Raw genomic sequence first — 12889 nt, 5'->3', positions numbered from 1 at the left:
AAGGTTGGCAGTAATACTGAATTTGCTTTCTTCTTCGCGACCATACCTTGATCCAATGTTCGCGAATGAAATAATGATCGATATTTCTAATACTGAAAACAAAAACTTAGTAGACCATATTCACACATCCCCTCTACCCTACTTACATCCTTTGCAGACGACACAGCCGTGCTTTTATCAGATCCCGTACTTGCAATCTTATCCAAGGAGCACCAGGCACACATCCAACGTATAGCCGAATTGACCAAACTTTGGAGGGTAAAAATTAATGAAAACAAATGCACCCATGCTACATCTCAGAAGCAAAACCCCCTCTCGCAATATTCCTCAAAAACAGTCCTGTTCAACAATACCCAACAACCGTGTAACTTGGGTTCTATCTTGACACATGCTTAACCTAGAACCGACACATCCAAATAAAAAGACATGAACTAAACAGATGCTTCGTATTACTCTGCAAACAACTAGGACGGAAATCTAAAACAATGTCGACAAAAAACATACACTCTACCAAACATTACCAACCAAACAGGCCATGTGTATTAGAACTGTGGGCATCGCTAAACCTACCAATGTCCAACGATTTCAGTCCTTCTAAACCAAAGTCCAGAATCATAGTCAAGGCATAGTCATTACAATGTTTCCAATACCACCTCCACAACGACCTCAAAATGCCGTTTGTAAATAACCCTCACGAAATTTTTTAAGTTCCATGATAAACTCTCCATTCTCCTCAACTCACTAGCCAAATCCCTGTCCAACATAATCCTTCCCTATAATCCCGTCAGACGACTAAATGACGATGGCCCCGATACATCCTGTCCAAGGACCCTTGCGTAAAGTTAAGAGAACAATGGTTGCTAAAACTCCATAAGGCATAGTGAAATGTAAATATGTAATATTACATAACATTACAAAATGTATAATTATACAGATGGTAATAAAGATTTTATTTCTTAAAAATATATAAACAATAGCATTTTTTTAAATAGTGAGTCGATCTAGTACATTTTTTTGCATTGCAGGAAAATAGACGTACAAACTAAACACCTTAATTAAATTAGACATAAAAACTGCACTAAAGATAACAAACACACTTGCAGAGCTCTCGAGAATAAAAACCAACCTGCTAGACAAAAATGGCAAATATACAAAAATATGTAACCTTTGAGAAAAACGCCGGTCAGAAGAAAAGTAAATTTCAAACACGATCAAAAAACTATACAAAAATAGAACATTCAGCTGCTAAAGCACAAGTACAATCAAACAAGTAAGCCAAAGGTATATAATTAACCTCGATTATAATAACTAATGATTTCCTCGCTCGTTTTATTACCTCATTTTTATACGATTGTTTTTTTCCTATGTTGCACTCCCAGATGCGATGAAATAACACAACAGTGGGAAAAGTAATTCCGTTGTAGCCTGGAAAAACACTAGTGTACTATAAAGCACAGAAAGGGGTACACAACAGCTCCCAAAGGGCATGGTGTAAACAAACCCCGACATCTATCTAGCAACTTTATTATACTGGCATATTTGTGTGCAAAACGGGATATGTTTACAACAAAATGTGTTGGTTTACTGTACGACAATTAGTATGATTAAGAAATTACATTTTTTTGTTTACAATTAACAGTTTAGTACTTGTTTTTATCATTTTTTGTTTGTTATATCTCCTCTGGCTATTCTGACCATCTGTATTCTGGTCTATAATTTCATCAATTAATCATATTCCAGTTGTTATTTAAAACTGCAAAACCATTACTGGAAAAGGAATAATTTAAAAAAAATTTAATGTCTATCCAAACTGCTCAAAAATGAATAGAGATATTCATTGATTTTAATTTTAATTAAATTAACCGATATATTCTTGTTAGTTGGAAAACAAAATAGAAAATGCAAACCAAAAACAAATAAGTGTTAATCCTCGTTTTTAATAACGGATTTACTTAAGAATTGCAAACATGAAGATTACACATTTTGTAAACCGTTTTGTTCCTCTTTTCCCTATTTTAATCCAGTTGTATTCTCTTTAACCGTGGAAAGGTCTTGGACCAGAAGTTCACGATATTATTGTGAGAATGAGTCAATCAAGGTCGCATGCAAGTGGATATCACAGATGGAGTTTCTCAGAGCTCAGTCTCCCAGGATTTTGCCCGATTTCGAGAGACTGATTGGAAGTGCAATAGGAGACCTGGTAGTGGATTTCACCGCATTACAAGCTAAGGGAGGACAGAAATATTGTCAAGTAATGAACCCTTTCCATAGTACCCACCAGATCTGAATGAAGTACAAGATTTTGGCAAAGGTCTTCATCAACAAAAATGATTCATAATTGTTTATGGGAAGTTGGCCTTACATCGTATGCCCTTTTGAGATGACCTGCAGCAACAGTCCACCACCAACATCTTAGAAGAATATGGTACAGCGAGCGCAAAGGAGAGAAGTATTATAGTTAAATGAACATGACAGACCAAAACAGATCTTAATGATCAGGACGATGAACTCTAGGTTCAACTCTTTGAACACCCGATACACAATATTCATCGAGAAATAGTAATGAAATTTTATTGGTTTTTTTAAAACCAGGTTCGCAACAGTACAGTTCATATCAACACCCTGGGTTTAGTTCTTTATTGGTAAGATTTTGTAGAAATCTTGGAGTTTGTTAAGAAAAATGAAGCAAAACATAAATAAAACTTTTTTTAAATTTATTTCTATTATTTAAAAAACATCAACGAAAATTAAACATCATTGTATAAAAACATTTCTTTCCATCTCATAAATAAAACATTTATGAATTAATGAAGATAAAATGCGATGATTAAACAATGTAGGAACAATTAACAATTAACCTAATAAAAAAATCTTCGTTTTAAGCGCAATAGGTATGAGACATATATATGTACACGTTTTTTTCAACATAGATTTACATGAGGAGATAAGAAAATACTTTCAGACAATATTTTCCTAAATTTTTTTTACATTTTTTCATTTATTTGGTAACTTTTAAATATTTACTTTTACACACAAATATAGAATTGAGAATTACAACGATCGGTAAATAAAAATATGCAAGATTTCAATTGGCTAATAATACATACACCTTAAATATAATTTGTAGGTGTAAAATTGTGTAATTGACTTATCTCGTATGAAAATAGTATTTTTTTATGTACATGTGTTGAGCTACATTTACCAATTCAAGCCGGCGCTCCTCATTTTCTGAATAGCAGAGTAAATCGTTTTTAAAGTAGCCGTTCAGAAAAAATACAAATTTCAACCTAGTACGCCTACTTAAGTGATTTTTGTGATTTCTCAATTTCCAAGTCTGTGCATTACATAAAAATGAAATTTCTTGTTTTTCATACTGTACCAAGTTTTGTTTTTGAACAATTGTCAATTCAATAGTTGCCTTACATCTGTGAATTGCATACAAATGAATTTTCGTATTTTTCATACTGTACAAGATGAACAAGAGTTGCCATACATAGCTATGGTTTAAAACGAAGTAACTGGGTGCTTACTGCAACAATATTTACTTTCTTTGGTTGTTTTTTTTTTTTTTTTTTGTAAATACAGGTTGCATATAAAAACACAAACCCATTCGTTAACTGTAAATTATACTGAAATATAGGAACTTGGTTAATGAGGTATAACTTGTACATGCCACAATGCTATGACATTAAGAGTCTACATTTACCCAAAAGATTCACACAACATGAAAATTACAGCTTTTACATCTGAAAACAAAAATTATCAAAAGATAAATAATTTATCAGGTTGATTGTAAATAATACGATCTGTGTTTTTCTGATATTAAAAAAAAACTATATTATGTACTAGCTTAAAAGTAATGGGGAAAAATCTGTAAGAGGTTCTATTTATAAGGACAATATTCAGTCCATGAGATTTGTTGGAGATGGGCAAGAAGCAACAGTGTCGCAATTTAGTTCTTCTGGAACTGTTTCACTTGAATGTGCACCCCTGCTGGCTTGAAGGCCTGCTTCGCTATTGAAAAAAGAAACCTGCCTAAAAGAAACAGTCATGTATTCTTCAAGCTCCCTTAATATTTCAATGAAGCTGGGCCTGAATTTGGGTTTCCAGCGCCAGCACCAAGCTGTGAGTGATTTAAATGGCTTTGGATAAACAGGAGGAAGTTCGAGCTTGTTGCCGGATATGACAAACTGAAGTACTTGTTCATTTGAAAGTCCCTGGTATGGCTGTGATGCCAAGGTCGCCATTTCCCAAAGAACGATTCCATAAGACCAAGCGTCTGATTTACTCGTGAAGACACCATCGTTGAGTGATTCGGGCGCCATCCACCTTATCGGAAGAAGCCCTTTGTTCCCCTTCCTATAGTAATCTGTTTCGTATATGTCACGTGTCATGCCAAAGTCGCCGATCTTGACGACTCCATTGTCAGAAACCATGCAGTTTCTGGCGGCTAAGTCTCTGTGAACAAATTTAGCTGCTTCTAGATAAGCCATGCCATCGGCTATCTGAGCTGCCATCAGTAACATGCGCTGAGAAGATGGAACGTTTTTGTTTCTACACTCACGGAGGTAGGTTTTTAAGTCTCCATTTGCCATCATCTCCATGACGACGAGTGCAGGCACATCACGTGATACAACACCTATCAGTTTCACTATGTGTGGTCCATCCACAAACTGTTTCATCACCTAAAAATTAAATCAAAATTTTTGTCAATTATTAAATAATGTGTAAAACTTGTTTAAAAATTAATCTCTAATACATTACAAAAACATAGCATAAGTTTGATTTATTTTAACCATCAATGCCACAGGTACAGGTGCATATGGAATATTTTATGTTGTTTTATTAAGTCAGAAGCATTTTTGATATTAAATTCTATGAAAATTTCAGGTATTATAACAAAATTAATCAACAATATATGAAGTCCAATGCAATTTCCATTTTATTTTGTAATTCCTCTCTTGCAGAATTATTAGGTTTTTGAGCAATGAACTCATTGATGTGTTTTGTGCAAACCTCAGTGAAGTAGTTTTTCCCATTATTATAGCTTTTCCGAGCTCAGAAAAAGTGAAATCTAAAGAGGGTTATGTAAGGATAATATGGTGGGTGGGGTAGCATATGTCAGTCTAGCTACAAACTCACATGTGGGTGAGTGTTATTCTCATAGAAAACCATCCCATTGTATTTTTTCATCAATCACTGACTTTCATCACTCCGGTTAGTTAAATGCAGTATACATTAAAATCAATGGTTTGGTTAGCTGAAACGAGCTGATAATAATATATATAATATGATAGGTTATAATATTGATAATAACCTTGCCAATCCAACCAACTCTTATTACATCCTTGTGATTTGGCTTTTGGTTGTTAACAGTAGATCACTGTGTTTTCCATGTAATTTCCTCTCTGAACGTTGTTGCAAAGCATTCACTTTTCATCCCCAGTTATCATTATTTATTGCAATTTAAGAGGGAATGGCAGATGGAGATGCAGTCCAATTCTCAGTCAAGATAAGAGGAACCAATATAGCACTGCTCTCTTTGTGTTGAAACACTTTTATGAGATATTCTAATCTAATGCTTTGTGACATTAAGTATGGTTTAACAAAAGTTTGAATTTGGTCATCATACATCAGTTGAAGGATGACAAGAGTGATATGAGTCTTCCAAATCAAAATTTTCACTTCTGAACGCCATTGAAACCATTTACAGACAGTGCTTTCTCATCATGTCATTATCAGGCAATAATAGAGATCTCAAATAAAACTGACAGCACTGCTCTCCGAGGCCACTTCGTAAGTCACTGAGAATCGAATCATGCTTCAATATTTGAAAATATGGCAAAAAAAAGGTTAAATTTGAATGGTTGTACATTGAAATGAGGAGTTGGTGTCTAAAAGGATGATAGCTCAAGTGGTCAGAGCAGTGGTGTAGTGAGCCAAAGGTCATGGGTTCAAATCCCGCTTGTGACATTAATCCAACCTTAGATAAAAATGATAATTAATTGGCATAATGGCCAATTTGACATTACTTTAAAACACAAGAGGGATAAAATCTAATTATTGAAATACTTCTTTTACAAACCAATATGTGGAATTTGTGGATTCCAAGACAAAATTTCCGCTTCTGAACTGAACTTTCTCCTCTACCAGTCTAAGCTGCAATTTTCCCTTTGCAGTAATATAAAACCTTACATTACAAAAATGCATAATTTTTACAAAAAAACAAGATCTCAAAAGAAACTGATGAATAAAAACACCTTAAATAATCCGTTTTCAAAGTGTAAACAGTAAAGATATACACAATGCTTTAAAGTACAAGAATGGTAAAACACTACAGAGCGATATTCAACCAAATCGTTTTGCGCTACTCAGACGGATTAGGAAGTTTTCATTATCTCTTAACAATTTGTATAAAGACAAAATAAAAACAGACTATTTGACTGTATTCCACTTCATCATTTACTTCAATGATTCATGGAAATTATTAGTCTTATTGACGAGTACAACAATTTTTCATTTAGTTATTTTGTTGTGTTTTGATGATCCGAATAGTCTTCAATGACAGTAATCTTATAAAGCAGATTTTGTAACAGTTTCACCACAATCATTAACTTTCAATTAATTAAGATTTTTAGTTGAGATAAAAAGTCAGTGTCACGAGCAGGATTCGAACCCACAACCCTCGGCCAGCTAACTAGTCTGACCTACTACTAATAAGTCTCAGTTCTTTTATTGCTCAGGTCAATCTTTGTGATTGGGAAATGGAAAGACATTTAGGCCGAGGTAAAGTTTTTAAATATGAAAGTTTTTAGTTGGGATAAAAAATTCAATGTCACGAGCGGGATTCGAACCCACGACCTTCGGCTAAATACACCGCTACTCAACCACTTGAGCTATCATGACTTCGATCCACTCGGTCACTAACCTCCCATCACAACCCCACCTTTTGAATTTTCCCTCCTTTTAGCCATTTTTCAAATGCCGTGTAATTTATTTGATTCTCGGCAACAAATGAAATGGTAACGGAGAGCTTTAGTGAAGATATACTTCATTTTAACTTATTAAATTATTATTTTTATTATTATCTTTATTAATTATTATTATTAATTAATTATTATCTTTCAATTAATTAAGGTTTTAGTTGAGATAAAAGTGGATCAAGGTCACGATAGCTCAAGTGGTAGAGCAGCGACGTATCTAGCCGAAGGTCATGGGTTTGAATCCAGCTCGTGACACTGACTTTTTTATCTCAACTAAAAACCTTAATTAACTGGTCAAGCAGACCATGAAAACTAGTGAACAATCATTAACATTTATACTTGGTGAATCATGCACAATGATGAAACACTTGTCCAAGTTAGGGGAAGTTTGTACTTGACAATGTGTAAATATTCATCACTAAGTATAAAATTCCAATAAAATAATTTTTTTACCATGGCTTCATTAAGAAATGCGGCGATTTCATGAGGAGAGCAATTTTCATTGATTGCTTTTTTAACGGCGACGACTCTCCCTTCTGGAACAAGGAGGCCTTCACAAACAACTCCAAAGTTGCCACGTTTGAGTTCTTTGACTATATGAACTCGTTCCCTTGGTAGCTCCCACTCCTCATCAAAGTGAAGCAGGCCACAGTATTCAGGATTGACAGACGCTATTAGTACAGGCTGGTTTATCATGAGATTTTTCCTGTAGTACCACACGGCCAATGTGACTGAAACCAGGATCACTAGCAAAATGACCACCGTGAGAACAGCAACAGCCATCATGTCCTTCGCAAATTGCCCAGATATTGTGAAATAAACTGGAGCAGTAAATTTTCCAGGGCCAGCTAAAGATTGCGATCTACAGAAACAAAAACAAATACAAATATAAAAATGATAGTTAAAATAAAACATATTTATTATTTTATGCCATAAAGAGAGGCAAGATTATAGAATCAACCTGGTCTACCTACTCTTGCTGGCTTTGTTTGTTAGTTATTTTGTGGATTATATTCTTTTGTAAGTTAGTAAATTGTTTAGGGGTGAAAGAGGATGTCGCATTTGTTTTGTCAATGTCATTTATTTTTGTAATAAACACCCACCTTAAGCGAATTTTGTATTCTCCAAATTCGAGGTCTTCAAGCATAAAAGCACCATTTTTGGCGTCTTGAACTGGGATGCATTCAGGCATTGGTTTCATCTCGTCCCTGTCAGTCCTGGTAAGCTCAATCTGGTATGAAACTGTCATACCATTTGATTTCGGCGGTACCCAATTAAGAATAGCAGTCCGGTTTTCAACCTGCACTCTCAACCCTGTGAAAAATTTCGGAATTAAACAAACCGCCAGAATCTGGTGTGTGTTAGACATTACCACCAACTATCTCATCAGCCTTGGAGTCGGAAAGTGTTTTTAGTGTAATAAAAGCCGAAATAGAGCAGTTCGCTGAACGTTGGAGTTCTCCCTCAACCCGTTCTCGGCAGGCTTTAACTTCTATAGTATAAGTTGAGAAATGTCTTAGGCCTCCAATAAGAGCGACATTGGCTTCGGCAGGGAAAATGCGGTGGAACTTGACAAGAGAACCATCTCTTCCAAGCATTTCGACGTCCTCATTTAAAACAAGGTCATCGTCCTCTTCGATCATCGAAATCCCACGTTCGTACCTCCCGATATTGTCGTTCTCATAGATTTTCAAGAATGGAGGCTGTTCAAGGGTCTCATAAACATACTTATGGCATCCGTCATATTCATACAATGGTGGTGACTTAGCAAGCTCATCTGCCGTCTCGCAAAGTTCTGTTGTAACTAAGGGTGGTTCAAACTCATCTTCTATGGGTATAGTGCTCACATTACAAACACACTCATCTTTGGTTTTCACCTATAATTTAATGATATTAAATTAAAACGATATAATTTTCTCCTTTCAAATGTGAAGAACTCACGTGTGTCATAAATTTGGGCGGTGGTGTAGTGGGTGGGATATGTACATAAGGCTTTTTGCAAAAGTTTCTTGTAGACAGAAAATCAGGGTGGTATTCCTGAATGAATCCGGACACAACATATGAAACAAGTTTTCCATTTGGTTTTTCTGGAGGACTCCAACTACAAAAAAAATGTAAAAAAGTTTACTAAAGCAGTTTATTATTTTGTCAGTACCTTTAGAAATTGAAGTAAATAGAAATTTATTTGGTTTCATCAACAATATAATTGAATTGTTATAGTTTTTGACCAAATACAGGGTGAGTGTTCTTTTTCTGTTGCCCCTACTTTTTTTTTTTTTTTGTTTATTTTTATTCAGTTAATTAATTAATATTTATGAAAGGTATTGGTCGAGATTAAAAATTCAGTGTCACGAGCGGGATTCGAACCCACGATCTTCGGCTAAATATGCCGCTGCTCTACCACATGAGCTATCGTGACCTTGATCCACTCGGACACTAACCTCACCTCTCGAATTTTCCCTCCTTTTTGCCATTTTTCAAATGTTGTGTAATCTACTTGATTCTCAGCGACAAATGAAATGGCCACGGAGAGTTTTCGTGAAGATATACTTCAGTTTAATTATTAAATCAATTACAATTCGTGGTCCATTCGAAGTCACTATAGCTCAAGCGGTAGAGCAGCGGCATATTTAGCCGAAGATCGTGGGTTCAAATCCCGCTCGTGACACTGAATTTTTAATCTCAACCAATACATTTCATACATATTAATTAACTGAAAAATGTTAATTGGTCAATCGGACCACGGATTGTAATGGATTTAATAATTAAACTGAAGTACATCTTCATGAAATTAAGTTATGTATTTTTTGAATTTTTTTGTAAAACGTTAACATATAAAGTTATATTTTTTCTAGTTTCTCATGAGTCAAAACTTTTTATCTAACTCTTCAGGATTGTGGGATACAAAAATGCCCAAATAAAAAAAGAGGGGGACAAAAGTTAAACTCGCCTTGTATTTAAATATACTACACACTAATGAAAAATAATATATAAACCGTACTGTAGTAAAATTTCTGAAGAAGAGTTCGAAATGCCTTCAAGCTTTGCAGGCATCTTTGGTTGGCTCGGAAGAGTCCTGACATACTGTATTGGTGACTGGATTCCCGTTGAGTCAACCGTATATGTTTTAACATAAAAGGCATACTGTGTGTACGGTTCCAGTCGTGTTATGATGTGGTAGATTGATCCATTAGGAGGCCCTGAAAAAAATATAAGCATTTTAGAAATTATGCAATAAAAAGAACGGACTGTTTGTCTAACCTCCATCAAAAGGTTCGTTCAGGCCACTAATGTCGTGCATCTTCCATTTAGACTCGGAGCACTCATTAGTGTTGAGCTCAGTTACATTCTGATGGGGAGCTTCCATGTAGTAGGCCACAAACCTGAAACACTTTTATTATGTTAGTTCAAGGTTAAGGAATAAATTGTTAATTAAGAAAAATTCATTACGAGGGGGGAAAATTGTTAAAAATACCTCATCATCTGATAATATTTAGCCATATTCGTGAATTCAGGCTGCTCAATTGCAAGTGCGATAGCGTTTTCATAAACAAGATGAACAGTGACGTTGAGCGATAGCTTGTTACAAGCAAACCTTCCCCCATTGCTCTCTCTTGTAATTTCTATTGTCTTGATATCTTGGATACCTGTAAATGAAGTTGTTACCATGTTTGCCATCTTATTTATTTTAAGGGAAAGTACCAGCAATGGATGTTAGTTCTTCGATGTGCTTGTAGCAGAGCATAGGGTTGTAGTGGAAGAATGGGTAACCATTCAGTATCTTGAAATTTCGCCCGGCTGGCCGTGTGTCCCAGTTCCAGATTTCTTTGAGGTTCTGGTTGTCCAGTACGAACAGCGAGTGATTCACCAAGTTGTTTGTTCCTCTACCCCATGAAAAGTAGTGTAGCATAGAATACAAGTAAAACAAGGTTAAACAAAAGTAGCATACTTTTTGTCCTTATATCCATGTATGACTTTGAGGTTTTTAAAGAAACCCAGAGAGTCCAGGGGAAAGGAATGGATAATCCTAAGGTTGCCCTCGATCTCCTCGATCATGCCGAGGTTTTCCTCGAGTTCTTTTGCCACCACCTCAGGTTTACCCGTTCCTATGTGGATCTCAAGATTTCCGTCAATGTGCGTACAGTCTCGTAGATTCTGAGCCGCCTGCAGCGAGTCGACATTCCCCATAGAGCACACTTTTTTACACATGCCTGAGCAACGTTGGCAACTTTTGCCATCTGGGGTCTTTTCAAATTTGGGAGGACATTCAGTCACACAAGAATTGCCCCAAATAAACCAGACCAAATGGGCACCATCATTCCTCCTCATTTTGTGATATGTAGAAGAGGAGTTTATGCAATCCTCCTTTGAAATGCAGTGTCGGGAGTTGAAACTGTAACTATAAAAAAACATAATATTAATTAAGCAATAATCTTTTAACATCATTTCATAATGAATTCATCAATTTTTCAAAATGGTTACAACTCAAACACAAAAAAAAAATATTCTTACTAGCCATCTGGACATTCAGGGACACATTTCCCTCTGAAATATAAGTGTCGGCATGAAACACAATTGGACGGACCACTGCCAGTGCATCCTCCAACACATTCTTGGTGGCAAGAAGATTCAGCCAAGTCCTATAAAAATCAGATGAAAGCATTAAAAAAAAATTACACAATTTGAACATGTTATGATTGTGAAAAACAAAAGGTTTGTTTGTTTTTCGACAACCAAAATAGTTCAATAATTTGAAATTTCAATGTAAAAACTGGAATTATTAAATTGTGAACCTTCGTTTTATCAGAGATGATCAACTTTTTAGTTGAACGACTAAAGTTTAATCCGGTCAAACTTTAGTCAATTAAGTATATGAGTCATTCCTTGCAATTGAAACATGACTTGGAATTTGTGAACATTTAAGTTAACTGTTTCCTGTTCAACTTTTATACTGTGTGTGATGTGCCACAATGTTTCATGCATTAGCTGAGAAATCACGCCTTTATTCTTACTAGCTTCGCCTATCCGACAATTGTCAGCATTACTTACAATCAGGGATTGGTCTGGTGATAAGTTTTATAAACAGGCATCATATTTGGTGAAATGTTGTAAGGTGATAAATCAGGAGTTTGAACAGTAATGATCATCCTAGCATGATATTCTTGCCAGATCACACATGTTTCAGTATTTTGACATTGTCAATGGTTGGTCTATGCGTTTTACCATGTGTAAGTACTTTTCTAAGGTTTATAAAACATAAATCATATTTTTGCGAAATGTATGATACAAAATGCTAAGCTATGGTCATAGGTAAACTGATTTTAATTAAACGTTTTTTGTTGAGACTACATCAAAAAATATCATACACTAATCAGAACCTTTTCAATTAATTAAGGTTTTTAGTTGAGATTAAAAAGTCAGTGTCACGAGCGGAATTCGAACCCACGACCTTCGGCTAGATACGCCGCTGCTCAACCACTTGAGCTATCGTGACCTCGATCCACATGGACACTAACTTCCCATCTCAACCCCACCTTTTGAATTTTTTATCTCAACCGAAACCTTAATTAATTGAAAAGAATTTATTTGGTGAAGTGGATCACGAAACCTATTAAAACATAAATAAAATAAATAAAAAATTAATCAGAACCTTCTTGTCACCAGGCCCTAGGAGACAAGAAAAGTATTCGTAGGTAATTTAACTAATTTTTTTAATGCAGAGTTTTGTCTTCATTGTGCGTGAAATTCAAAATTATTAGTCAATTTTTTTCCCACCTAGAATAAGAAAATAATATACAGGATCGAATTAAATGAGATTGGACACTTAAAATGTTAGAAAAACTTTAAAAAAATTGTTTTTGAAAAATAAACAATGCGTTTTTGTTTTAAGCACTCTTTGGAGCTCT

At 35.2% G+C, this 12889-nt stretch overlaps 1 protein-coding gene and 1 long non-coding RNA gene across 4 annotated transcripts in view; one reads left to right on the top strand and one right to left on the bottom strand.

The window, feature by feature from the left end:
* The first annotated feature begins 1000 nt into the window (after positions 1-1000).
* Positions 1001-1632, top strand: LOC106662716. Its single transcript, XR_001339943.2, has 2 exons — positions 1001-1281; positions 1380-1632. It is a non-coding gene; the product is annotated as an uncharacterized LOC106662716 (long non-coding RNA).
* Positions 1633-3557: 1925 nt separating this feature from the next.
* Positions 3558-12889, bottom strand: part of LOC106662791 (insulin receptor-like) — a 65585-nt gene continuing 56253 nt past the window's right edge. For all 3 annotated transcript variants that reach the window (XM_014387124.1, XM_024230404.1, XM_014387125.2), the window contains exons 5-15: positions 11496-11623; positions 10933-11382; positions 10686-10867; positions 10459-10630; positions 10245-10366; positions 9985-10183; positions 8925-9084; positions 8356-8860; positions 8087-8297; positions 7437-7845; positions 3558-4685 (exon numbers count right to left, since the gene is read on the bottom strand). In XM_014387124.1, coding sequence (XP_014242610.1) covers positions 3903-4685; positions 7437-7845; positions 8087-8297; positions 8356-8860; positions 8925-9084; positions 9985-10183; positions 10245-10366; positions 10459-10630; positions 10686-10867; positions 10933-11382; positions 11496-11623 — 3321 coding nt within the window. In that variant the 3' untranslated portion in view covers positions 3558-3902. The remainder of the gene's footprint in view (positions 4686-7436; positions 7846-8086; positions 8298-8355; positions 8861-8924; positions 9085-9984; positions 10184-10244; positions 10367-10458; positions 10631-10685; positions 10868-10932; positions 11383-11495; positions 11624-12889) is intronic.

This window comes from Cimex lectularius, unplaced genomic scaffold (genome assembly GCF_000648675.2).
Source record: "Cimex lectularius strain Harlan isolate CLEC.00 unplaced genomic scaffold, Clec_2.1 scaffold73, whole genome shotgun sequence".
Taxonomy (NCBI): Eukaryota; Metazoa; Arthropoda; class Insecta; order Hemiptera; family Cimicidae; genus Cimex; species Cimex lectularius.
Note: the sequence above shows the minus strand (reverse complement) of the source record. Positions and strands in the feature narration are given on the sequence as shown.